Genomic DNA, 26,045 nt, shown 5'->3' with positions numbered 1-26,045 from the left:
AAAGCAAGAAAAGAAAAAAAAAGATAAAAAGTAAAGAACAAAACAAGAAAAGAAAAAAACAAGAAAAGAAAAACAAGAAAAAATAAAAAAAGAAAAAGAAGACAAGAAAAAACAAGAAAAGAGAGGAAAAAGTAAGAAAAAAGGAGAGAAAAAAATTAAGGAAAAGAAGAAAAAAGAGAAAATAAAGAAAAAAAGAAGAAAAGAAAAAAGCAGGAAAGGAAAGAAGAAAATTGGAAAATAAAAAGTGGGTGAAAAGGGAAAGGGAAATAAAAAAGGAGAAAATAAAAAAAAGAGGAAAAGAAAAAATAAAAAAAGGAAAAGAAAAACAAGAAAAAACAAGAAAAAATAAGAAAAGAAAAAGAAGACAAGAAAAAAACAAGAAAAGAGAGGAAAAAGTAAGAAAAAAGGAGAGAAAAAAAATTAAGGAAAAGAAGAAAAAAAGAGAAAATAAAGAAAATAAAGAAGAAAAGAAAAAAAGCAGGAAAGGAAAGAAGAAAATTGGAAAATAAAAAGTGGGTGAAAAGGGAAAGGGAAATAAAAAAGGAGAAAATAAGAAAAAGAGGAAATGAAAAAATAAAAAAAAAGGAAAAGAAAAAAGCAATAAACATTTTCAGGGGGAAAAAAGGAATTAAGAAAGTAAAAAGGAGTACAAAGTAAAGAGAGGAAAAACCCGCGGCTGCTTTGGAGGTACAGAGGGGATGAGGCTGGACGCACACCTCAAGAGATGCGGTTTGGTTCATGGCCCCCCCGCTCCCCCCCGCCTGGTCAGGGTCTTTGGTGTCCAGCAGAGGCTGGGTGGGGGCTGGCGGTGATGGGGACGAGCTGGGAGAGGGTGGAAGGCGATGCCAGGGCTGGCAAAGCTCCGCTCTGGGACGTTTCGGCAGCGGCGCTGGGGAAAATCTTGGGTCGAGTGGAGACACCTAGCGAGGGCTGCCCGGGCTGGGCTGGCTGAGCAGCACCGCGGCCACCGCGGCTGCGGCTTGGCAGGATTTGCTGGGGGGCAGGGGGGCAGAAAAGGCTCCTCTGCAACACCAGCCACGGGGAATGCTGGTGAACCCCCTTAAGAGCCCCACTGGGCTGTGCCCCCCCCCCCCCCACACACACATGGTGGCTGCTACCCCATGATAGTGCTGGGGTGAAAGGAGGAGTTTCCATTCAGCCCCACTGGTGGCTGCCTGGGGTGGGAGGGGGGAGCAGGGACACCCCACCCCTCTATCTCTGCAGCCACGTGGCTACCAAGAATGCAACAGGCAACCAGAAGGATGACCTGAGGCACATGAAGTCCCGGGGACCAGAGCCCCTTGAGGATGTCACCAAGGTGATGCCCGGGGGCAAACAAGAACACTCTTCCCACCCTCCCACGCCCCACGGCTGCATGTTACATTTTCAATCCAAAAGGTGGCTCCTGGGGTGCCGGTGCCAGGACCCAAACGCAGGGCTGGGGACTGTGCGCTGGGGCAATGACACAGCCCCCACCACCCACATCTCAACCCAGGGTACCAGGGACAGAGGAAAATGAAGCAGCCTCAGGGTCCCTTTGAGACAGCCCAGAGCTGGGCTCAAAACCCAGAGCAGCTTCACATCCATCATAGCAAATCCCCCAAGACCCTGCTGCGTGCCAGGACAGCCAGTGCCAGCCTGACCATGCTGGGGACAGGTCCCCAAGGCCAGCACAGGGCACTGGGGAGGCCGCAGCTGCTGGCAGGAGGAGCCTGGCGCTGGGTACCCACATGACCACCACAGAAAGAAAGAGCAGGGAGAAGAGGGGTGTTTGGTTGTCTTGTTCTCGTTATTATTGATAATTCTCTTATTTTTTGGCATGAAGACCATCTGGTCACCTCAGCTACGGCCCTGCTGGCTCTAGACAGCTTTTGGTATCTTCCCACCCCGATGCACACAAAAGGGTAACAAAAAGAAAAAGATGAAAGCAGGAGCCCTGGCGGCAGCAGGCTCAGGCTCACCAGCCATGGCCACCACAGGCTGTCATCAAGGTCAGCTCAGCTACCAGCAGGGTGGCCACCACCAGGCTCTGCCCACTCCTCTGCAGGTGCTCCGTGGTGATGGATGCTGCCTCCTCTCCACGCCATTGCCCATCCTTGGAGACCCTGCCCCGGCTCTGGAGGAGGAAAGGGGCATGAAGAGGACTAGGAGCTGTTCCTCGAAGTTGTTATTGGGCCACCAGCCTTCCACACACAGGCTGGGAGAGGTGTCCCTGCTGCAGCTGACGTTGAGAAGGAGGCGGGGAGAGGTGTCCTCGTTCCTGGCAGTGGTGGTCGGCCAGGGATGGTCACCACTGCTGGGTGCCACCAACACCCCCACCAGCAGGGACTGGGGGGGGGCCTGGGGAGGGCAGCCAATCCAGGGTGGGTGTTCTGCTTGCTGGGCAGTTTAACCACCTGCCAGAGGTGACAAGGCAAAGGGGACACAGCCCCACCGACACGCTGGTCCTCGCCCTTCCCCAGCCCAACATCCAGACCACGGCAGAGGACTCGCCTCCGTTTCTGCTGTTTCTTCCCCCAGAGCTGGGTGGAGGCAGCCCGTGGGCAGGGTCCACGATCCCTCCTAGTGCAAAACCCACTGGGGGACAGAGAGACAACAGCAGGTTCCTGCCATCGCCTTCCCTCCCCAGGGTGATCACTGGCAGAGGCTTGAGCATCGTGGAGTGGCAGAGCGCCGCAGGGCAGGAGGGGGCAGAAGCACCTTCCCTGTGCCTGTTGCGCACAAGGAAGGAAGGAAGGAGGGGACCATTTCGGACAGGAGCAACCTACCATCCTCGTTCACCAGTCACTAACCAAGGGAGGAGGAGAGGCAAAGTCCAGCTCTTGGGTTTTTTGCTTCTGGTGCCACGGGAGGGGGCCCGCGGCAAGGGTCGGTAGGTCACCGGGGCTGCAGCGCAGGGCAGTGGGGAGCGTGAGGGAGGTGCCGTCAGCAGCAGGTTGTCGCGTCAAAGAAACCCTTTTGCTTTGTGGAAGTGCCTTTAAGAAACAGGTTAACGCTGAAGGTCACCTTGGGGAGGTGGGAGCCGTTGCTTGGTCTCCGTCTGGGAGGGTTGGAAGGGTTTGCCCCTCGGTAGGGAGGAGGAAGGGGTCCTTAGGACAAGTCTTCCACTGGCAGCTCCTCCTCCAGATCCCTGTCGTCGGGGATCGTCACATTCTGGTTGGTGGTGGCCATCAGTGAGACAGGTCTGCTGTCGTCCTCTGCCTCGGCTGGTTCCTCCTTCACGTGCACTGGGTGGCTGTGGGGAGGGAAGCCTTCAGCCTCAGGGAGCCGATTCTGATAGCCACAACCCCACCAAGCTCTTGGCCCAACTCTCCCCTAACCCAGCCGTGGGAGGCGACGAGCAGCTCCCAGTGCCCGTCGTGCCACTATCCCTTAGCTCCAAACCCTCCAGCAGCCCAGCAACACCCACCAGCACCATCCCCACCACCCCTCATGCCCTCTGCCCAGCCAGGCTGACCTGTACTGCTGAGGGGACAGGCGTGGGCTGTTGCTGCCGTTGCTGTTGACCTGCTCCACGGTGCTGCTGACGTCGTCGTGGCCCACGTGCAGCATGCCGCTGGCCGAGCTGGTGTTGATCATGGTGGGACTGTTGAGCAGTGGGAAGCTGCTCTCTGCCAGTGCAGCCTGCAACAGAAAGCAGCAGTGGCTTGAGGCATGGAGGATGCCAGGCCACTATGATCTGAAGGAGGCCTACAGGAAGGCTGGGGACGATTGACAAGGGCTTGGAATGACAGGACGAGGAGAAAGGGGTTTGAAGTGGCAGAGGGGAGATTGAAAGTGGATGTGAGGAAGAAGGGAGGGTGGTGAGAGACTGGCACAGGTTGAGGGTGGTGAGACCCAGGCACAGGTTTCCCAGGGAGGTTGTGGAGCACAGAAGCACCCAATGTGATCAAAGATCACATTGGGTGCTTCTGTGCTCCACAACCTCCCTGGAGGTGTTCAGGACCAGGTTGGATGAAGCCTTGAGCAACCTGTTCTAGTGGGAGGTGTCCCTGCTTATGGCAGGGGGTTTGGAACCGGCTGAGCTTTGAGCTCCCTTCCAACCTTAACCATTCCATGATTCTACGGTGGAAAACCTGGCCTGTGGAGCAGGGAAGGGTCAGCACCCCAGCATCTCTGCCAGGGATGGGGCTGGGTCCTTACCTGGTAACTTGCATTAAGTGCTCCATAGCCGAGTCCTGAAATCATGTTTTTGACTAAGGTCGGACTCCTGCAGAAGGAGAGAAAGCAGAGCAACGCTCAGCTGAGTGCCAGGGGCAGGGGGTTTGGCAGCAGAGGTGGGTGTGAGTGTGGCTTACCCAGGCAAAGGGGCACCTACCCTGTCATCTTTGGTGGCCTTCTCTTTTGGTACTCGTGCTCGTCGACGGTCCAGACGGCTCCCTTGACGTTCTCCACGCGCACAAAGCACTTGTGCAGGCTCAGGTTGTGGCGGACGGCGTTCTGTGGGCACAGCAGGGGCAGACTCAATGCCATGGCCCTTGCCTCACTGCCTAGACCCCTCTTCTTCCTCCCCATCCTCCTCCTCCTCCTCCTCCCTCTTCACCCCAAGGCTCTGGGCTGTGCTGATTCACGGTTGGTTTGTCCACAGCCAAACACTCCACAAAGCCTGTTTGATTCTAGGATTCCATGATCCTGTGATTCTGATTCCATGATTCTATGGTTCTATGATTCTACAATTCCATGATTCAATGACTCCACAATTCCATGATTCAGATTCCATGATTCTATAGTTCTACAGTTCTATGAGTCTACAATTCCATGATTCCATTATTCTATGATTCTGATTCCATATTTCTATGATTCTGTGATTCTACAATTCCATCATTCCATGATCCCGATTCCATGATTCGATGGTTCTACACTTCTATGAGTCCATGATTCCATGATTCCATAATTCTGTGATTCTACAATTCCATGATTCTGATTTCATATTTCCATGATTCTATGATTCTCACTTTCATAATCCCATGATTCTACAACTCCATGATTCATATTCCATGATTCTATGATTCTACAATTCCATGATTCCATAATTCCATGATTCTACAGTTCCATGATTCTACAATTCCATATTTCTATGATTTTGTGATTCTACAATTCCATGATTCCATGATCCTGATTCCATGATTCTATGGTTCTACAATTCTGAGTCCATGATTCCATGATTCTATGATTCTACAATTCCATGATTCCATAATTCTATGATTCTGATTCCATATTTCTATGATTCTGTGATTCTACAATTTCTTGATTCTATGATCCTGATTCCATGATTCCATAATTCTATGATTCTACAATTCCATGATTCTGATTCTACAGTTCTATGATTCTACAGTTCTACAATTCTATGATTCTACAATTCCATGGTTCTGATTCCACAGTTCTATGATTCTATAGTTCTACAATTCTATGGTTCTACAATTCCATGATTCTGATCCCATAGTTCTACAATTCTATGGTTCTACAATTCCATGATTCTGATCCCATAGTTCTATGATTCTACGAGTCTACAATCCCATAATTCCCCAATTCCATGATTCCATGACTCTGATAAAACACTCACCCAACCCCACCAGCCACCAGAGGGTTTAGGGGCCGAGCCCCCACACCACTTGTGGGACACAGCCCTGCCTCATGGCCCTTGGCCAGATGCCCAGCAAGACGAGGACAGCGTAGGACAAGTACCACCAGCACGGACCCAGGAGCAGAGCCACCCTCTTGGCTGCGGCTCACTGGGTGCTGCTTGGCAAAGCAGCTGATCTTCTCCCTTCTTTTTTTTTTCTTCCTCCCCCCCCCCTACCCTCCCTTTGGTTATTTTTTGGTCCTTTCCCTCCCTTTCTTCTTTATGTCTCCCATCTTTACATTTCTAAATGTAAAATAAAGAGACACACACGTAGGCAGACAGCGCAGCCCCGAGAGATACCAGCTCCCTTTTCCCCTTCCAACTCCCTGCCATTTGCTACTGCCCCTATTTCATTACCAATTTTAATTTGCCTCTAATTAAATCCTGTGTATTTTTCCGACTCACTTGCTAATCCATGAGGGAGGCAGGAGGCTGGAGTGGAATCTCTCCGAGCTATAATTACAAAGGGCCTAATCACGCCGGGGCTCTGCCTTTGAATAAATTTCCTTGCATTAAGGTTCTCAGATTCTCTGCCTTGCAAATGAGAATGACCCCAATTTCAGGAAGTTGGCCTCAGAGGTTTTTTTTCTTTTTTTATACATACATATATATATATTTATTTATTTATTTCCAGCCCTGATTCGTGATGAGAGACTAATTCGTTACGCTAAAACATTAGCGGCAATTGAAAAGGTCGAACGGGGGCTGGATAAACAAAGGAGCTGGCCAAGACAACAAGGCAAAAGGAGACACAAGGACTTGGACCCCCACCCCCTCCCCACCTTGCCCTGCACTGGGGAGTGGTACAGAGCCCTCAAACTCATCACATCGCTCCTTTGGCTTTCTAATGTAAGGGCAAAAACCAAAGAGGAGCTCCTGTACTTTCTTCTGTCCTTCCATCCACCTATTTGTCTGTCCTTCTGACCATCCATCTGTCCTTCTGACCTTTCATCCTTCCATCCTTCCAACCTTCTTTCCACCCATCCATCCTTTCAACCTTCCTTCCATCCATTCACCTATCCATCCACCTGACCTTTCATCCTTCCGACCTTCATTCCTTCCATCCTTCTGATCTTCCTTCCATCCATTCATCCATCCTTCTGACCATCCATCCATCCATCCATCCATCCATCCATCCATCCATCCACTCATCCTTCTGATCTTTCCTCCTTCCATCCTTCTGACCTTCCTTCCATCCTTCCAACCTTCTTTCCATCTATCATTCTGACCTTCCTTCCTTCTATCCATTCATCCATCCTTTTGATCTTTCTTCTATCCATCCATCCATCCATCCATCCATCCACTCACCCTTCTGACCTTTCATCCTTCCATCCTTCTGACCTTTCTTCCATCCTTCCAACCTTCTTTCCATCAGTTCATCCATCCATTCAACCTTCCTTCTGTCCATCCATCCATCCATGCTTCCTTCCATGAATCCATCTGTCCATCCATTCTTCTGATCTTCCATCCATCCATCCATCCATCCATCCATCCATCCATCCATCCATCCATCCATCCTTCTGACCTTTCATGCTTTCATCCCTCTGACCTTTCTTCCATCCTTCCAACCTTCTTTCCATCCATTCATCCATCCTTTCAACCGTCCTTCTGTCCATCCATCCATCCCAGAATGGTTTGAGTTGGAAGGGACTTTCAAAGCTCATCCAGTCCAACCCCTCCCAGTCAGCAGGGACATCCTCCACTAGATCAGGCTGCCCAGACCCTTGTTGAGCCTTGCTTTGAGCATCTTCAAGAATGGGGCCTCAACTACTTCCCTTGGCAACCTGTTCCTTCCATCCCTCCATCCATCCTCTGCCCACCCTAGCATCCCTGGCTATGCCATCTCTCCTGGCACTGCCAAGATGGCCCCTGTGACAGCCAGCTTGGGCAGTGACAAGCAGCAGGGATGGGCAGGTTCTGGTTCCTCCCACTGTGCCCCAAAGGAGAAGGGAGCTCCCTAGGTCCAAGGAGCTGGTTCCTGGGAAGGAGATTAAGGCACAGGTGGTGCTGTTAGATGTTTTTTAGGGAAGAAACTACAGGCTGCACCAGTTCAAGACCAGGTTGGATGAGGCCTTGAGCAACCTGGGCTACTGGGAGGAGTCCCTACCCATGGCAGGGGGTGGAACTGGATGGTTCTTCAGGTCCCTTCCAACTCAAGCTGCTTCCCAACACAAACTCCACTGGTCAGCAGCCAGCCTGGCTCCTTGGGTGACGCCTGGTGGGTGCAGAGCCAGGTCCCAGGGTGCCAACCCAATGCCATCATTGCTCGTACCCAAAGGGGTATTCTCCATCTGGGACATGCCCTGCCCCAGCAACTGAAGCTTCCTTAATCCTCAAACTTTGTGCTGGCATCACTCAGAGAAGAGGGGTCTGGCTGTGCTCAGTGCCATGCAGACATTCCAGAGAGCTGGAAATTCAGGGGCCTCCGGACACTGCTGTGCTCCTGGGCCAGGAGGGAGCAGGGCAAGCCCCTGTCCCCTGCTCTGTCCTTGCACCATCTCTGAATACCCAGATCCCTGCCCACACCCGGGGGTCTGAAGTGCAGCTGGGGCTGGGTCCTGCTGCTGCCCTTGAACCCCTGTCCCCTGGCAAGCAAACACAGGAATTCCTCCCCTCGCCAGGGCCGGATCCTGCCCTGCGCTCCCCTTCCTCCTTCCTGTGCACGCAGGGGACTCCTCATCCAAACAAAGCCCTGATTAAAGGCAAGAAGCGTGGCAAAGCTGAAACCTTTCCTGCCATGGAGACATAGCCCCAGCCCAGCAGTGCCCACGGCCCCCCCGTGACACCCCCTGCTCCAGACAATGTGTTTGCAAAGGCAGCAGTGGAGAGAAGATCAATCCTGGCAGTGGGCAGGATGCGACTCTGCTGCACTGGAGCCTGGGATGCCTCCTTCCCAATGCTGGGGCTCAGGCAGGGTGCTGGCCCCAGGGCATGGAGGAGGTGCCAGGTGAGCCCCCCCAACATGGGGATCCTCCTGCCTGGTGTCAGAGGGGGAGTGTCCCTGCCTCATCCTGAAGTGGCTTTTGTATTTGAGCAGTGTTTGTTCAGTGCCAGACTTGGCTGCTCTGTTTGCTGCTCATCTTTGTCTTTTCTAATGATGTTTGCTTTACACCCCCAGCCTCACTCCCTGTGCTGTGCTGGGGATCTTCTCACGCCCCCCACACACACACCACACCATGGCTCTGCCCCACCATGGGTCTGGGGTAACCTCACCTTAGCACCCCTGCCCCATGCCAGGGGTAAGCTACAGCAGGAGAGGATGGAGAAGCTGCTGCAGGAGCTGTGATTTTTCCAAGGAGGGACCCACAGTATTTTTTCCTGTGCATCCCCCTCTGGCCTTGGGCACCACAAGTTGTGATGGGAATCATCCCTCTCCTCTGCAACTCTTTTGAATCCCTTTTGGTGGTGGAAGAGGCAAAAATAAAGAGCAGCAACACTGGAAGCAGAAGGGCTGTGGGGATGTCCCTCTGGGACATCAACTTTGCCTCTGGGTAAGTTGGAAGGGGGGGGTTGGGGGGTGGGATCCACACACTGAGAAAACAAAAAAAAATCAAAATCTTTGTTCCTTTCAGCTAGGAAATAGGCAGGAAAAAGGCATTTTCATCTGCCATGATCTCATTCCTCAGACTGGGAAACTGAGGCACGCAGCAGGGAAAGGGCTGCCCTGGAGGACCCCAGTGAGACAGTCACAGAGTCACAGACTGCATTGGGTTGGAAGGGACCCTCCGAGGTCACCTTGTCCAACCTCCCTGCACTCAGCAGGGACACCTCCAGCTAGAGCAGGTTGCTCACACCAAGTTTGACCTTGAATGTCTCCAGGGATGAGGCCTCCCAAGTCCTGGAATCAGCAATGGCCACGCCGTGCTCCCCAGCCCAGCGCTCCCCATCCTTCCTCCACACCTGAGCCTGTCCCCACGGACCTGGGCAGGGCAGCGAGGGTGGCAGCACTGCTGCCAGCGCTGATCCCAGCGCTGCTGCCAGCTTGCAGTGCTGCTGGATGCCATCAGGGGCACTCCAGACTGTCGCAGGGCCATGGCCAGCTCCTAAGGTATGGCTCAAGCACCTCCGATCATTCCTGTCCTCTTCCCTCTCTCTGTCACCAGCCTGAGGGGATGCTTGGGATGGGCTGGGTGCCACCTGGAGAACTTTGGAGCCAACCTGCTCCTTATTCACCCGAAGTTTGCTGTGGCCAAGCAAAGCAGTGAACTCCAGATCTGCAGCAGCACACACGGGGGCCCTGGGCTCCAGAACAACTCAGTTCCCCTTAACCCTTTGAAAATGCTCCTCTTTTTTGGGGCTTTTTAAAGTGTCTCAGGGTTTGTCAGTGTCACCTTTCCCCTGCCACTTCACTCCTCCCTGAAGCTGTGTCTCAAGCAAAGGCACACAGTAGGAAACAAGAAATAAATCATTCCTGGGGCAGCAACTGCTCCTCACAACCACCTCAGCTCCTCTGACTTCCCAATTCCTAAACAACCAAGGGGGGAGCAGCCTCAGCACCCACAGCACTGCCCCAAAATCCACACCCCTCAGCCCAGCCCCCTGGCAGGCAGCATTTTGATACCCCAAAACTTCCAACATTTGCCCAAGCAGCCCTGTGCTGGGAGGAGCTGACTGGCACAGGCACCCATCTGCGGGGGTGTATCTTGCAGCAGAGCTGATGGTGTCCTCCCCACCCACCCCAAGCCACCACCACTCCCCTTCTAGCCCCCACGGAGCAGCAGCAGCAGCAGCATCCTTGGCCACCACTGTCTCACAGCCTCACAATGTGCCACCAGCCCCCAGGTTATCATTAACCTTATTTGCTCTTCTGAGTGCCTCACTCTTTTCTCTGCCCTTCTCCTGGCTCTGCTCCAGCCCCAGCACCACAGAGCACCTCAGGTTTCTCCAGCACCATATCCTACTGCACGGCCAATTGTGTCCCCAGAGCTCAGAGGATGCATTTTGGGAAGGGGAAAAGGGTGAAGGATTTCTCCAGAAAATCCTTTCCTGCATCATCTCGAAGCTGGACAATGAACTACAGCAGCTCCTGCAGCTGGCAGCTCCAGCTGGGATGGGCTGAGCCCCAGTTGGGATGGGCTGAGCCCCAGGTGGGATGGTCTGAGCCCCAGTTAGGATGGGTTGAGCCCCAGTTAGGATGGGTTGAGCCCCAGGTGGGATGGGCTGAGCCCCAGGTGGCATGGGCTGAGCCCCAGGTGGCATGGGCTGAGCCCCAGGTGGCATGGGCTGTTCCTGGGTGAGATGGGGTGAGCCTCAAATGGGATAGGGTGTTTCTAGGTGGGATAGCATGCTCCTGAGTGGGATGGAGTGTTCCTGGGTGGGATAGGATGAGCCCCAAGTGGGATGGAGTGTTCCTGGGTGGGATGGGATGAGCCCCAAGAGGGATGGAGTGTTCCTAGGTGGGATAGCATGTTCCTGAGTGGGATGGGGTGAACCCCAGGAGGGATGGCACAAGCCCCAAATGGGACGGGGTGTTCCTAGGTGGGATGGCATGTTCCTGGGTAGGATGAGATGAGCCTCAAGTGGGATGGGGTTCTCCTGAGTGAGATGGGGTGAGCCCCAAATGGGATGAGCTGTTCCTGGGTGGGATGGGATGAGCACCAAGTGCAATGGGGGTTCTCCTGAGTGGGATGGGGTGTTCCTAGGTGGGATGGTGTGAGCCCCAAGTGGGATGAGGTGTTTCTAGGTGGGATGTGGTGAGCCCCAAGTGGGATGGGGTGTTCCTAGGTGGGATGGTGTGAGCCCCAAGTGGGATGAGGTGTTCCTAGATGGGATGGTGTGAGCCCCAAGTGGGATGGGGTGTTCCTAGGCGGGATGGTGTAAGCCCCAAGTGGGATGGGGTGTTCCTAGGTGGGATGGTGTGAGCCCCAAGTGGGATGAGGTGTTTCTAGGTGGGATGGGGTGAGCCCCAAGGCACCAAGCAGGGCTGTCCTCACCTTCCAGGTAGCTGTGTTCCTCCGGAAGTAGGCAAACATCCGCGTGAACCAGTTATAGATCTCGTTCAACGTTAGCTGCCTGTCGGGGGTCTCCAGGATGGCCTGAGAAACCAGAGAGGGGACAAGAGTGTCACTTGTGGTGGTCTGGACTGTTCAGAAGGGTGTGCTGCAATAGGATGAGGGGCAATGGCTGGACATAAGGAGGAAGTTCTTCACAGTAAGAGTGGTGAAATACTGCACCGGGCTGACCAGAGATGTGGTTGAGGCCCCATCCTTGGAGACATTCAAAGTCAACCTGATGGGACCCTGAGCATTTTGCTCTAGTTGGAGGTGTCCCTGCTGCCTGCAGAGGAGGATTGGACAAGATGACCTTTGAGGGGGTCCCTCCCAAACCGATGCAGTTTGATGCCCACCATGCAGTGAGGCACGAGAGGCCGGAATGGAGGTTCAGGAGGCATGGAGGGGAGTGAGAAGGTGGGGGGAGAGGGTAGCTTTGGCCCGGGTGCCCCCCAGGAGCAGGTGTGAGGAGGCACTCACCTGGCGGATGAGCGAGGCGTACGTGAAGGGCGGTCGCACGTCGGCGTTCTTGTAGAACTCATGGTTCTGTGCAAGCTCTGCAGGGGGCACAGGCAGGGGCAGAGGGGGAGGCTGCTTAGACTGAGAGGGGATTGAATCAATGTCTATAACTCTCTGAGGGCTGGGGGTCAGGAGGAGTGGGGGGAACAGGCTCTGCTCACTTGCTCCCTAGGATAGGACAAGGAGCAATGGATGGAAGCTGCAGCACAGGAGGTTGCAGCTCAGTGCCCTTCTTGAGGCCAAGGGCAGTGGGATCCTGGGGGGCATTGAGCAGAGTGTGCCCAGCAGATCAAGGGAGGTTCTCCTCTCCCTCTACTCTGCCCTGCTGAGACCTCATCATGAGCACTGCCTTCAGTTTTGGGCTCCCCAGTTGAAGAGGGACAGGAACTGCTGGAGAAGGTCCAGGGAAGGGCTATGAGGATGAGGAGGGGAGTGGAGCACTGCCTGGTGAGGAGAGGCTGAGGGACCTGGGGCTGCTTAGTCTGGAGAGGAGAAGACTGAGAGGGGATCTAATAAATGCTTATCAATATTTGAGGGCTGGGGGTCAGCAGGAGGGGACACACTGCTCCCTGGGACAGGACAAGCAGCAATGGATGGAAGCTGCAGCACAGGAGGTTGCAGCTCAGCACAAGGGGAACTTCTTGCCTGGAAGGCTCCCAGAGCCCTGGCACAGGCTGCCCAGAGAGGTTGTGGAGTCTCCTTGTGTGGAGCCTTTCCAGGCCTGTCTGGATGTGTTGCTGTGTGCCCTGAGCTGGATTGTGTGGTCCTGCTGTGGCAGGGAGGTTGGACTGGATGATCTCTTCGGGTCCCTTCCAACCCCTGACATCCTGTGAGCCACTCTGGGCCCTGGGCACCCATTTGGGGTGAAGGATGCTGAGCTCTCCTCACTCCTGAAGCTCACCTGAAGAGATTGGGGTGCAGAACTTCTCCGAGTTTCTCCTGCGGATGGGCCCCACGTTGTGTAAAGTGGAAGAGCTGATGACGGAGGGCCCCTGCCGCAGGGGGGTGATGGGCGCCGTGGCCGAGGTGGGGGGATGAGGTAAACCGTCGGGGAACGTGTCGGAAGTGCTCTTGGAGAGGGTGGCACTGGAGACCAGGTTCAGCTGCATGGACAGGCAGAAAGGAGGGCGAGAGGTTGGGCACCGGTGTGGGGAGTGGCAGGAGATGGGAGAGCCCCTGGCACACCGGCGCCTTGGCGGGGCTGCGCCGTGAAGCGGGCAGCAAAGGGGCTTGGATGGCAAAGGGTGGGCTGGTGTGCAGGGGTGGGATGCTACTGCAGGGCAGGATGCAACCATGGCATGGGAATGCAACCACGGCACAGGGGTGCAACCACGGGATGGGATGCAAGCATGGCATGGGGGTGCAACCAAGGGATGGGATACAACCATATCATAGGAATGCAATCATGGCATGGGGGTGCAACCAAGGGATGGGATGCAACCATGGCATAGGAATGCAATCATGGCATGGGGGTGCAACCAAGGGATGGGATGCAACCATGGCATAGGAATGCAATCATGGCATGGGGGTGCAATCAAGGGGGGGGGATGCAACCAAGGGGTGGGACTGCAACTGCAGAACAGGATGCAACTATGGAATGGGGGTGCAATCAAGGGATGGGATGCAACTGCAGGACGGGATGCAAGCATGGGATGGGGATGCAGCTGCAGGAACGGCTGCAGCCATGGAATAGGAATTCTCCCATGGGATAGGACTGCAACCATGGGATGAGGATGCAATCACTACCATGGGAATGGGATGCAGCTGCAGGAAAGAATGCAACCACAGGGTAGAGATGCAACCACGGGACAGAGATCCAGTTGCAGGACAGGAGGCAGCCACGGGATGGGGATGCAAGCACAGAAGAGGATGCACCCACCAAATGGGATGCATCCACTACATGCCTGAGCTGGTGGAGCAGCTCAACACGCTGAGGCAGGCTGCGTTTCACTCCTGCCTGATGCCTTGCACCAGCACCAGGCTGTGAGTGCTGCAGCATGGTTAGAGAATGCCCACGCAGGAGAGCTTATCCACCCAGGGGCACGGTGACCATGCAGAGGGCAGGGAGGGCAAAGGCAGGGGAGAGGGGATGGCTGTGGGGGTGTAGAAGGGCAGGAGGGACACGCACGCTTACAGGCTGGCTGAAAGGCTTTGGCTCTGAAGGTCTCATGTGAAGATGAGCCATCATGGCTTGCAGACGCTCGCTCTCCTTTGCTAGCTGTGCGAGGCAAGAAGCAGAAGGGGCATGGTCAGGCAGCGCTGACAGTCACAGCCGAGGTGTCCCTGGAGCCCCCAGTCCTGCCTCTGGACAGGCAGCATACTCCAGCACCCACCCCCCTGCAGCAGCCACTTCCTGAGAGCCCCAGTGGGACTACAGGGCCCATCACAGAGGGCCATGGGGGCTGCTGCTGCTGCTCCAGCAACCAATGTGCAGGCAGATGACAAATCCATGGCCAGGCGGAGTCACTCCTTGCTCCCTCAGGCTGTCATCCAACTGCATGGCCCTGCCCTGGCCACCTGCCCCAGCCCTTGCTCTCCTTCCTGGGTCTCTTCCAACCTGGTGGATTCTGTGATTCTGGTGGCAGCCATCCTCATGTCCTTCACTCTTCTCCATCCTGTGCTGCTCACCAGCAGCTCCTTGTCTGTCTGTCCATCCGTCCGTCCGTCCGTCCATCCATCCATCCATCCATCCATCCATCCATCCTCCTATCCCTCTGTCCATCCTCTCATCCTTCTGTCTATCCACCCATCCCTCTGTCCACCCACCCATCCCTCTGTCCATCCTCTCATCCCTCTGTCCACTCATCCATCCCTCTGTCCATCCTCCCACCCCTCTGTCCATCCTCCTACCCGTCTGCCCACCCACCCATCCCTCTGTCCATCCTCCCACCCTTCTGTCCATCCTCCTATCCCTCTGTCCATTCTCCTATCCCTCTGTCCACCCTCTCATCCCTCTGTCCACCCATCCACCCCTCTGTCCATCCTCTCATCCTTCTGTCCATCCTCCCACCCCTCTGTCCATCCTCTCACCCTTCTGTCCATGCACCCATCCCTCTGTCCATACTCTCACCCTTCTGTCCATGCACCCATCCCTCTGTCCATGCACCCATCCCTCTGTCCAGGCCACGCAGCATCGCTCTAATTGTGCCCTGCCGCCTGCTCGCTCCCCGCAGTGCACGGCAGGGTGAAATATTCACTGTGGCACCAGGGGAGATTTTGAGCTGGGTGGAGGCGATGGGATCTGACACCTGCTCTCTCCCCGTCACCTTCCCTTTCCTCTGCCACCCCTCAAGCTTGGGGCTCAGCCACCTCCCTGCCTGCTGCCAGCTCCCTGCCAGCCAAGCGCCCTCCCTGGGCTAGGTGGCTGGAGCCGGGAGCCGGGCGAGGAAGGAGTTAAAGAAAGGCAGGAGGCAGAGCGGAGTTTGCGGCAAGTTTGGAGCAGCTCGGATGCCTTCGTGCTGTCGTGGTGCTCATTAGAGCTGACAGGTCTCCCCTCGTGATGCAGACACTCTGCGCTGGCACAGCAGGAGCTCCGCGCTGAAAACTTTATAATTGGTAGCTGCGGTGGCAGGTTCTCCTCTCTGCTCTCCCAGCTTTCTGCTCGCTTTTCAGCTTCGGTTTTCCTAACCCCCCCCCCCACCTCCTCCCCTCCTTCCTTTTACTCCCCTCTTTAAGTCCCAGTAATTGCTTTCAACCTCTGGCTTCAGCGAGGGGCTGGGGAGCAGGATGAGATCGCAGAGCTTCGCTTTGCAGCTTCCCCACCCGGGAAGGTTTAGCTGAGTCCCTCCCCAGCCTGCAGCCTCCATTACTGGAATGCAGGTGGAGGTTTCCAAGGCTTCCATGGCTGATTGCTCCCTGCCCTGGGGCTGGCACCCCCCTGTGATCATAGAATGGGTTGGGTTGGAAGGGACCTTAAAAAGATCACCCAGTGCCAACCCTCCTGCCACGGGCAGAGACACCTTCCACCAGCACAGGTTGCTCAAGGTCTCATCCAGCCTGGCCTTGAACATAACCAGGGAGGGGGCAGCCACAACCTCCCTGGGCAACCTGTGCCAGTGCCTCCCCACCCTCACTCTCAACAATTTCTTCCTCATCTTCAGTCTCAATCTCCCCTCTGCCAGCTCGAAGCCACTGCCCCTCACCCCCTCACTACAATCCTTTGTCAGAGTTCCTCCCCAGCTCTCCTGCAGCCCTCTTTAGGTATGATGCCTGCTGCCACGCAGAGTGATGGGCACAAACTGTTCTGAGCTCCTGCCAGCCCCTATATGAAGAGCTGGGCAGCCAAGTACTGTCGTGACATGGTGAGGCTCAGATCTTCTGACAGAGGGCCTCACTTTTCTCTTTGACCTCTTTCAAGTCCCCAGATTAAAACCCTCTGTCCCATTCCTCCCATTTTTCTCTCTCTCTTCTCCAAATCACTCAGGACACATCGGGCAGTCTGAGAGGCTTGGCAAAGGCACTATTTAAAGAACTGGCATTCCAAAAATAGCACCCCCAAAGCTGGGCTCCAAAGACCATGTTCAGTCACCAAAATAAGTGGCCTCATTTCCACAGTGCCCAGCAGCCTTGAGGGCTCTTGCTGGGGCAGCATGACTGGGCATGAGAGCCAGGACATAGCTTGTGTTGCCCTCTCAGACAGCCTGTGCCTTCCAGGTTGGTGCCATCTCCTTGTACCCACAGGCACACTTTGGCCAGGAGATGGTTTGTGCCTTCCTCCAGCCTCATCTTAATCATGCAGGGATGATGGCATCAGAGGGTCCTCCAGGTCTTGATCTCCACCAGGATGCAACCCAGGGCCAACACTTTGGGAAAGGATGATTGAAGTGGGCCCCTGAGGTGGCTGCTTCTCTCCCTAGGCTCCCAAACTTCACTACCCACCTCCTGCAGAGAGCAGCCAGGATGTGGAGTGCAGAATTGGAAAGGGGATGACTTTTGGAGATGGCTTTTGAAACTTGGGTCCTTCAAAGGCAGGGCAGAACCCACCTGTATTTCCAGCTGCTGTACCACTTGCATCTGGACTCGACACTGGGCCGTGCTTCGGTCATCAAGTGCATGTTCTGTGTTGAGGTGTCTGGGGAGGAGAACAGGGAGGAGTTATGTTTGGATGTGCCCTAAACGTGGCTCCTCCACTGGGACCATACCTAGGATCAGCCCTGACCTGCCAACCCCCTCTAGCACAGCACTGCCCAAGGATGCCCATCAGGGATGCTCTGGCACTCCTGCTCAAAGCAGGAGGGAAACTGAGGCATGAAGGTGGCCAAGTAACCAGGGCTGTGCCTTCTCCCCAAATCCAGGCTGTGGGGCAGGTGCAGATGAGCTGTGTTGTCTCCCACAAGTGTTGAGGAGCAGTCACTGATTGATGGAAAGTCATTGAGAAGGTTGCTGGCAGGAGGAGCCCAGGAGGACCTGAGGAGCAGGTTTCCAGGACAAAGGTGGCATTATGAAGGTTCACTTCCAACCTCCAAGGGCATCCCTGAAGGCAGAAGGTGACATTTCCAGGATGCTCCTCCTCCCACTGCTTTCACCTCCTATGTTACTAAGGCATTTTGTGTTCATAAAGCACAAGGACTTTTGGTCCTCTACCATCTCAGGCAGCAGAAACAAGCAGCCACTGAGACAGGGATACCACTTGTGGCAGAGCCAGGCACAACTCAGCATTGCTTTGTGGGTGTCCCTAGGAAAGTGGCAACCTAAGTGGCAACCTGGGGACCCACTTGGCTTCAAAGGCATCACATGTCTGGGCCATATCCTTGCTGGGGTGGGTGCAAATCCAGGGAGGTCTTCACTGCAGGACTGAGAAAGGTTGAGGGGGGATGCTGGGCATCAGGGCAAACTGTACCAGGGATACCCCAGGGGCATCCCAACCGGTGGCATCCAGTGCTGGGTGTCCCAGGGCCATGGCACAATGACTGAGACATTTCTGCTGAGGCAATTTAGGAGACGTTGTGCTGCGGAAGGCGGCAGAAGTCTCACCCAGCTGTTTGTGAGAGCCTTCCAGCCCCAACTTGCAAAAACAAGTTAGGTAACTGGGAGCAGCTGCCAAGGCTGTGTGTGAGCAAACCCCAGCCCTGTCTCAGCCTCGATCTGCAGGCCTGCAGCTGGACCTGGCTGGCTGATCCTCTCCCCACACAGCAGACTGAGGGCATGGCTGGTTCTCCAGGGAAGATGCTTTTGAGAGCCTAGGCTGTGCTAAGCAGGAGAGGAGACACCTCCCACCGACCCTCCCAGGCTTAGAAACCACTGCTCCAAGGACAAACTGCCCCTTCCCACCCCAACACTGAAGCCTTCCAAGCTCCTTCATGGAGGTGATGCTCAGAGGCAGCTCCACACCGGTGCTCAGACCCAAAGCAAGGAGGCTGCAGCTGGACTCAGCCTTTGGGAGCTGGGAGTTCCCAATCTGCTGGTCCTGCACCTTGACACTCATGCTGGCAGAGAAGGGACAGCCCTTCTCTAGTCTGTCCCTTGGGAAGCTCACTCCTGCAGGCACCAGGTATGCTTAGGGGGTCAGGGACCTGGCTGGCACAGCAAGGCTCTCTCTCCTGGCACTGCAACCTAGCCCTGGCCATCCCCTGCCATCTCCAGCTCCAGCTTGCTCATCTGCTCCGTGGGCATGTGCCATGTAAACATGCCCACGGAGGCTGAAGGAAATGCCTTATCTAAGGTCATCCCATGAGTCAGAGACAGAGGAAGGAGGATGCAGGAGCCTGACTCAGTCCTCACCAGACAACACTTTCCCAGGCTGCCTTCACACCTCCTCATCCTCCTATGCAACACCTCTGGCCAGCTCATTTCCAGGGAAGCAGGAGGACAGTGTGGGCCGAGGGATGCTCCCAGTGGAACCAGCCACGGCAGGGGATGAGGATGAGTTTCTAGCCCCCTCCCCCCCGCCCAAGGCGTCACTGGTGGAGAGCAAAGCACAGGCTGGTGAGGCTCGGCCGCTGTGCCGAGCAGACAGCCGGAGAGGTTGAGCTGGGGGGGGGGGGGTGGGGGAGGAGGGAAGGAGCAAGCAAGCAAGCGAGCCCGTCAGTTCCTTCTGATGTCTTTGCTAAAAATCCTGGCTACAAAGAGATCTAATTGCAAATGAACTAATTAAGTAAACCTCTGACGAAGCGTGAAAACAATTTGTTTGACCCTGACGCTAGCAGAGGGCTCCTCGACAGCGGAGTTAATCAGTCAGCGCCGGAGCCCACAAGCAGTGTCAGCGGCTGCCGCGCTGCCATCTGCTTCCCCCTCGCCCCCCAGCAGGGGAGCAGCCAACTCCCCTCTCCTGCTGCCCGCTCCTGCCCGCTCCTGCCCGCTCCACTGGGTCTCCTCTCCTCCACGCCAATCCCTGGGGTGTTTTCTCCTTCCTCAGCTCTGGGCAGACAAACTTTAGGGTGTCCAGACCCATTGCTGGGGTCTCCCCCTCCACCAACCCCATGCTGTGCTGGCCCAGGAGTGCAGGCTTTGGCCAGCTCTGGGAGAACTCTGCCCCCCAAAAAGGGGAGCACTTACTTGACAAACTGTCCCAAGTCCTCACAGAGGGTTTCGCAGCCAGGCCACTTGCATTCTCCGTGGCCATAGAGTGGGTGGGAGCTGGGGGTCTCTTCGTGGGAAGAGCTGCAGAAGATGGAAAGGGACTGTGTCAGATGGGACAGCCGTGAGGCTGCAGCGTTCCCAGCCCTCGAGGACCCACAGGAGGGGATGATCACCCGTGGTGATGGCTCCCAGTCCTCCACAAGCACAGCAAAACAGTGACAGGACTTGTAGGCAGAAACCCTCCATCCCTCCCAACCCTGCTGCCAGCTCCATAGGTGATGGATCCTGGCCCCTTCCACCTCTCCAGGGGTAAAAGCACAGAGGGCCAGGCCCTGAGGCAGCTCTACCTGTCCCTTCTCGGCGTGTGCATGGAGCTCTGTCCATTGGGCAGAGGGTGATGGGAAATGGGAGGCGAGACCTTGGCGGCCGAAAACGAGGTAGAGTTGGAGGTGTTGGTGGTGAGGTCGAGACCTTCTTGCTTAATGCTGTCCTCAACAGGCTGGGCAGCTGTGACCTCCTTCCAGAGCTGCTGGAGGTCTGAGGGGCACACAGCTATGGCACCGGGAGAAAGCACCAACAGTCAGCAGGGAGAAGGAGCAGCACCCACTGGTGCCCACGCACCATAGAATCATACAATCATAGAATCAAGCAGGTTGGAAGAGACCTCCAAGCTCATCCAGTCCAACCTAGCACCCAGCCCTAGCCAGTCAACCAGACCATGGCACTAAGTGCCTCATCCAGTCTTTTCTTGAAGACCCCCAGGGAAGGTGCCTGGCTCAGCACCCCATGGGCTCACTCCTTGCACCCAGCCAGAGCAGCTCAGCCCCCCCCCCCCCCCCCCCCCCCCCCCCAGAGCTTAGGCAGCTCAGCCTGGGCTGGGCACCAGGAAACCACAGACTCATGGAATCGCTTTGGGGTGGAAAAAGGTGGGGAAATCACCACCCAAAGCTGGGCACAGCCCTCTGTGCTGGTGGCTGGGGAGCAGAGGCTGCACGGCCCCTTTTGGAAGCCCAAAACAAGCCACCCACAGCCCTGCAGAGGCCCTCTGGAGAGAAGCAGACCCCTGCTCTCCAAACCCCTCTACAAGAGGAAACCAGGGGCCATATCCTGCACACAACCCAGCTCCAACTCTCCTGAGCTGCTCCCACCATTAATGCAATCCCACACTCCACCCCCTCCCTCCCCCCTCCCCCCGCAAACTTTAGAGGGGAAAAAAAAACCCATCAGCATTCCCAGCCTGGGTGAGGGTCCTTACCTTGGGGCAGGGTCTGCAGGGGCACGGTGCCCTGCCCTGGTGGGAGGCTCACCAGCCCTTGGCGCTGCAGGTTTAACAGGTGCTGCTGCTGGAGCTGCTGCATCTGCAGGAGCTGCTGCTGGAAGGCCAGCTGCTTGTTCCCTAACGGCTGCCGGGAGACAAAAGGGAGAAATCAAAAGCCTGTTTATTTCCCAGCCTCGCAGCAGAAAACCTGGCAGGGCAGGCGGGGGCCTGGCGCCGGCAGCCAGGGATGCCCGCGGCGGTGGGGCCGCGGCCGTGCCCGTCGCCGTCCTGCCGCTGGGCTCTGTGTCTGCTCAGCTTGCGGCCGAGCCGGACGGAGGCTTTGATCTATCGGAAGAGGAGGGGAAGAAAAGGAAAGGGGAAGGGAAAAAAAATAAAGCGCTGGAAAGAGAGGGAGAGCGCAGAGCTGGGGGTTTGCTCGGAGCGGAGACCCAGCTCTGCTGACGAGGTAGGCAAACACCCCCCCCCCCCCACCCCTTTCCCCAGGCCCCCACGTATGGGGGGGCGCAGCGGTAAGATGAGCTCCCGCGGGTGCTGAGCATCACTGGTGGAAAGGGAGCTGCCGGCGCCCAAAAGGCATCCTGGATGCATGGGACCCTCTTTTAGGCACAGAAATGATCCCTGCTTGCCAGCCCCCCCCCCCCCCCCCAAAAAAAAAAAAAAGACCATCACAAGACCCTTCCTGGTGCAAGGCAGGGGAAAAAAAAACCCAAACCTGGCTGCAGGTATTGCCTGGGTAATTTTCTGCTATGTTATGCTTCCAACAGCAGGGGAGCAGGTGCTCAGCACCGGTATGAGTTCATCCACCCCAGGAAGGTGACTCTCCCACCCATCCCCAAAAGCTGGCGGTGCTCTGAGCAACGTAGCCAGCCCTAAACTAGTTAGGCAGGACAGGTCTCTGGGGAGGCACCAAGAAATCCATGAGAATTAACTGAAGGGGAGAGAATTCAATTAGGGCTGGGGACGGGCAGCTGCTAATCTGGGCTGGCCATGAGAGGGGAGCTGCCCCGGGTCTGCCCAGCCTCATTAGCAGGGCAGGCGTCTCCCTAACCCCTTGAACCCCTCTGTTTGTGCAGACGTTGTTTGCAGGTTGTGAGGAGCCAGGCTGGCAGGCAGCAGGAGCCAGCTGTGCTGCGCCGACCAGCACAAGCACCAGCACCAGCACAGGCACCAGCAGGAGCCTGACCCCTCCATGGCAGCTCTGTTATCCTCAGCTAGAAAACTGAGGCTGCTCCCAGCAGAGAGGAGCACACCAAGCCCGTGCTGAGGTGGTCCCCCCCACAAAGTCTTGCTGCAATTGTGAGCGGGGGAACTTTGTAGCCCCCAAAGGAGAATTTATGGAATCATAGAATCAGGCAGGTTGGCAGAGAGCTCCAAGCTCCTGCAGCCCAACCTAGCACCCAGCCCTGCCCAACCAACCAGACCATGGCACTAAGTGCCCCAGCCAGGCTTGGCTGCAACACCTCCAGCCACAGCCACTCCACCACCTCCCTGGGCAGCCCATTCCAGTGCCAATCACTCTCTCTGACAACAACTTCCTAACAACATCCAGCCTAGACCTGCCCTGGCACAGCTTGAGGCTGTGTCCTCTTGTTCTGGTGCTGGCCACCTGAGAGAAGAGAGCAACCTCCTCCTGGCCACAACCACCCCTCAGGTAGTTGCAGACAGCAATAAGGTCTCCCCTGAGCCTCCTCTTCTCCAGGCTAACCAATCCCAGCTCCCTCAGCCTCTCCTCGTAGGGCTGTGCTCAAGGCCTCTCCCCAGCTTCGTTGCCCTTCTCTGGACACGCTCAAGCATCTCAATGTCCCTCCTAAACTGGGGGGCCCAGAACTGAACACAGCACTCAAGGTGTGGTCTAACCAGTGCAGAGTCCAGGGGCAGAATGACCTCCCTGCTCCTGCTGGCCACACCATTCCTGATGCAGGCCAGGATGCCATTGGCTCTGGACCACAGCACTCAAGGTGTGGCCTGAGCAGTGCTGAGCACAGGGGCACAAGAACCTCCCTTGTCCTGCTGCCCACACTGCTCCTGAGCCAGCCCAGGATGCCACTGGCTCTGCTGCCCACCTGGGCACTGCTGCCTCCTCTGTAGCTCCTCTCTCCCAGCACCCCCAGGGCCCTCTCTGCCTGGCTGCTCTCAGCCACTCTGCAGCCTCTAGCACTGCATGGGGGTTCTGTGGCCAAAGTGCAGAACCCTGCACTTGGCCTTGTTCATTCTCATCCCCTTGGCCTCCACCCACCCATGCAGCCTGGCCAGGTCCCTCTGCAAGGCTCTCCTCCCCTCCAACAGCTCCACAGCTGCTCCTAGCTTGGTGTCACCTGTAAACTTACTGATGATTATGTTTGTGTTCTTACTGATGAGCTCAAGAGCTTTAGCACAGAATCCTAGGGTGGTTTGGGTTGGAAAAGGCTCCTAAAGTTCATCCAGTCCAACCCCCTGCAGTCAGCAGGGACATCTGCAACTAAAGCAGGCTGCTCAGAGCCTCAGACAACCTGACCTGGAATAGTTCCAGCCTCTCTGGGCACACAAGGTCAGGGACTCCCCATCCTCAGGGTAAAACATTTCTTCCGTCTCTCCAGCCTGAATCTCTCTCTTTTAAAGTCTCAAACCATCACCCCTTGTCCTTTCTCACCAGGCCTTGCTAAAAAGTCTCTTCCCAGCTTTCTTATCAGCCTCTTTTAGCACTGAAAGGCAAAAAGGTCTCCCTGAAGCCTTCTCTTCTCCAGGCTAGTGAAGTCAGAGCAGGAATTACACTGCTTACACTGAACCTGCACCTTCACGTGATTCAAATCCACATTCACATCCTTCCAGCTTCACCAGACCATGAACACAGGGACCAGCCCTGGGAATTCCCATCCTGCTACCCAGCAGATGCACAAATTCCTGGGCTAAGCCAAATTAAAGATCACTGCTGTCCAGGAAAGCCAATTTGCCAGTCCCTACAAAGCAGCTGCCACACTGCAAGGAGCCAACTGCACAGACTCAGAGCCATGCTTGGGACTGAATGATCTTAAAGGTCTTTTCCAGCCAAAATGATTCTATGGTTCTGCAGCCACCAAGTGTGCTGGGTCAAGAGGTTCACCCATGTGCAGTCCCATCCACCAGCACCCATCAGCTCCCTGAGTCAGGAGTTTGCCCTGGAGAAGGCAGGGTGGTGAGAGCCTCAAGTTCAGTCCCAGCCTTACCAGAAACTTCACCCCATGAGCTTCATCTGGCTCCTGTCTCTTCAGCAAGCCCCAGCCTGGTAAATGCCAGCTGACTCCCAGAGAATCACAGAGGTAAGCAGGTTGGAAAAGATCTTCAAGATCATCGAGTCCAATCTATCACCTACTAAGTTCTAATTAACTAACCCCTGGCACTAAGTGCCTCCTGCAGCCTCCCTTTAGACACCCCCAGGGAAAGCAACTCCACCACCTCCCTGGGCAGCCCATTCCAGTGCCAATCACTCTTGCTGTGAAGAACTTCTTCCTAACATCCAGACTCAACCTGCCCTGGCACAGCTTGAGGCTGTGTCCCCTTCCTCTGGCCCTGGCTGCCTGGCAGCAGAGCCCAACCCCACCTGGCTACAGCCTCCCTGCAGGCAGCTGCAGGCAGCAATGAGCTCTGCCCTGAGCCTCCTCTGCTGCAGGCTGCACCCCCCCAGCTCCCTCAGCCTCTCCTCACAGGGCTGTGCTCCAGGCCCCTCCCCAGCCTTGCTGCCCTTCTCCAAACACCTTCCAGCACCTCAACATCTCTCTGCAGTGGAGGAGCCCAGAACTGGACACAGCACTGCAGGGGTGGCCTGAGCAGTGCTGAGCACAGGGGCACAAGAACCTCCCTTGTCCTGCTGCCCACACTGCTCCTGAGCCAGCCCAGGATGCCATTGGCTCTGCTGCCCACCTGGGCACTGCTGCCTCCTCTGCAGCTCCTCTCTCCCAGCACCCCCAGCTCCCTCTCTGCCTGGCTGCTCTCAGCCACTCTGCAGCCTATCGCACTGCCTGGGGGTTCTGTGGCCAAAGTGCAGAACCTGGCACTTGGCCTTGTCAAAACTCCTGGCACTGGACTGTGCCCATCTGTGCAGCCTGCCCAGGTCCCTCTGCAGAGCCCTCCAACATCTCCACGCTTGCTCCCAACTTGGTGTCGTCTGCAAACTTACTGCTGCTGAACTCAACCCCTTTCCTCCAGATCATCAAGGAAGATGTTAACCAGGCCTGGGCCCAGTCCTGCCTCCCACGGTGGTGCTGGGGCCGGGGGTGCAGAGCCTGTGCTGGCCGTGCATTAGACGCAGCTGAGTGGGTGCCGCTCCCGGGGTAGGAGCCGCCGTCACTTTGATTTATGAGCACATCAGGAGGAGTTTCGCCGTGACACACGGGACTGACAGGAGCAGTTCATTAAGCTGACACCGAGGTGAGGCAGCAGGCAGCCCTCTGCTTCTGCAGTAACCCCCTCCAGAGCCCTGCCAGACTCAGGAGAGGGACAACTCTCCCTCCCTTGCCTTCTCCGGCAGCTTTTGGGGCATGCAGACACCCGCTGGCTTCATCCCCAGGGGGTACTGGGGGTCTCTGCAGCCAAACAGTGGGGCTGTGCTGGGCTTGGAAGAGGGAAAGCAGCCAGGGAAAGGCTGGGATGACAGACAGCAGCTTTGGTGCCTCTCGCCATGAAGCTGGGGAGCTGTCTGGAGCCATCCTAGCCCTACAGCACAGCTCCCTGCTCCATCCAACACCTCCTCGCTCCCCCCACACCCAAGATGCTGCTGTGGGTTCACTCTAAGAAGGCTCTGGGGAGACCTTAGAGCAGCCTTCCAGTACCTGAAGGGGGCTACAAGAAAGCTGGGGAGGCTTCTGGCAAGGGCTTGTAATGATAGGATGAGGGACAATGGCTTTGAGCTGGCAGAGGGGAGACTGAGACTGGAGATGAGGAAGAAATTCTTGAGAGTGAGGGTGGGCAAACATTGGCACAGGCTGCCCAGGGAGGCTGTGGATGCCTTCTCCCTGGAGGTGTTCAAGGTCAGGTTGGATGAGGCCATGAACAACCTGTGGTGGTGGGAGGTGTCCTTGCCCATGGCAGGGGGTTGGAACTGGATGATCTTAAAGGTCCCTTCCAACCTGACCCATTCTAGGATTCTGTGGAAATGCTCTGG

At 56.0% G+C, this 26,045-nt stretch overlaps 1 protein-coding gene across 5 annotated transcripts in view; it reads right to left on the bottom strand.

Moving 5' to 3' along the window:
- Positions 1–1,770: 1,770 nt before the first annotated feature.
- FOXP4 (forkhead box P4) overlaps positions 1,771–26,045 on the bottom strand; it is a 96,065-nt gene continuing 71,790 nt past the window's right edge. For 3 of the 5 annotated variants that reach the window (XM_064173636.1, XM_064173640.1, XM_064173638.1), the window contains 12 exons: positions 20,906–21,053; positions 19,998–20,202; positions 19,627–19,731; positions 17,116–17,203; positions 14,261–14,350; positions 13,034–13,235; positions 12,094–12,170; positions 11,557–11,658; positions 4,319–4,440; positions 4,144–4,210; positions 3,458–3,624; positions 1,771–3,235 (listed from right to left, as the gene is read on the bottom strand). In XM_064173636.1, the coding sequence (XP_064029706.1) occupies positions 3,091–3,235; positions 3,458–3,624; positions 4,144–4,210; positions 4,319–4,440; positions 11,557–11,658; positions 12,094–12,170; positions 13,034–13,235; positions 14,261–14,350; positions 17,116–17,203; positions 19,627–19,731; positions 19,998–20,202; positions 20,906–21,053 (1,518 nt within the window). In that variant the 3' untranslated portion in view covers positions 1,771–3,090. The remainder of the gene's footprint in view (positions 3,236–3,457; positions 3,625–4,143; positions 4,211–4,318; positions 4,441–11,556; positions 11,659–12,093; positions 12,171–13,033; positions 13,236–14,260; positions 14,351–17,115; positions 17,204–19,626; positions 19,732–19,997; positions 20,203–20,905; positions 21,054–26,045) is intronic. The other 2 variants (XM_064173639.1, XM_064173641.1) reach the window with 1 other exon arrangement.

This window comes from Pogoniulus pusillus, chromosome 39 (genome assembly GCF_015220805.1).
Source record: "Pogoniulus pusillus isolate bPogPus1 chromosome 39, bPogPus1.pri, whole genome shotgun sequence".
In the NCBI taxonomy this organism is placed as follows: domain Eukaryota; kingdom Metazoa; phylum Chordata; class Aves; order Piciformes; family Lybiidae; genus Pogoniulus; species Pogoniulus pusillus.
Note: the sequence above shows the minus strand (reverse complement) of the source record. Positions and strands in the feature narration are given on the sequence as shown.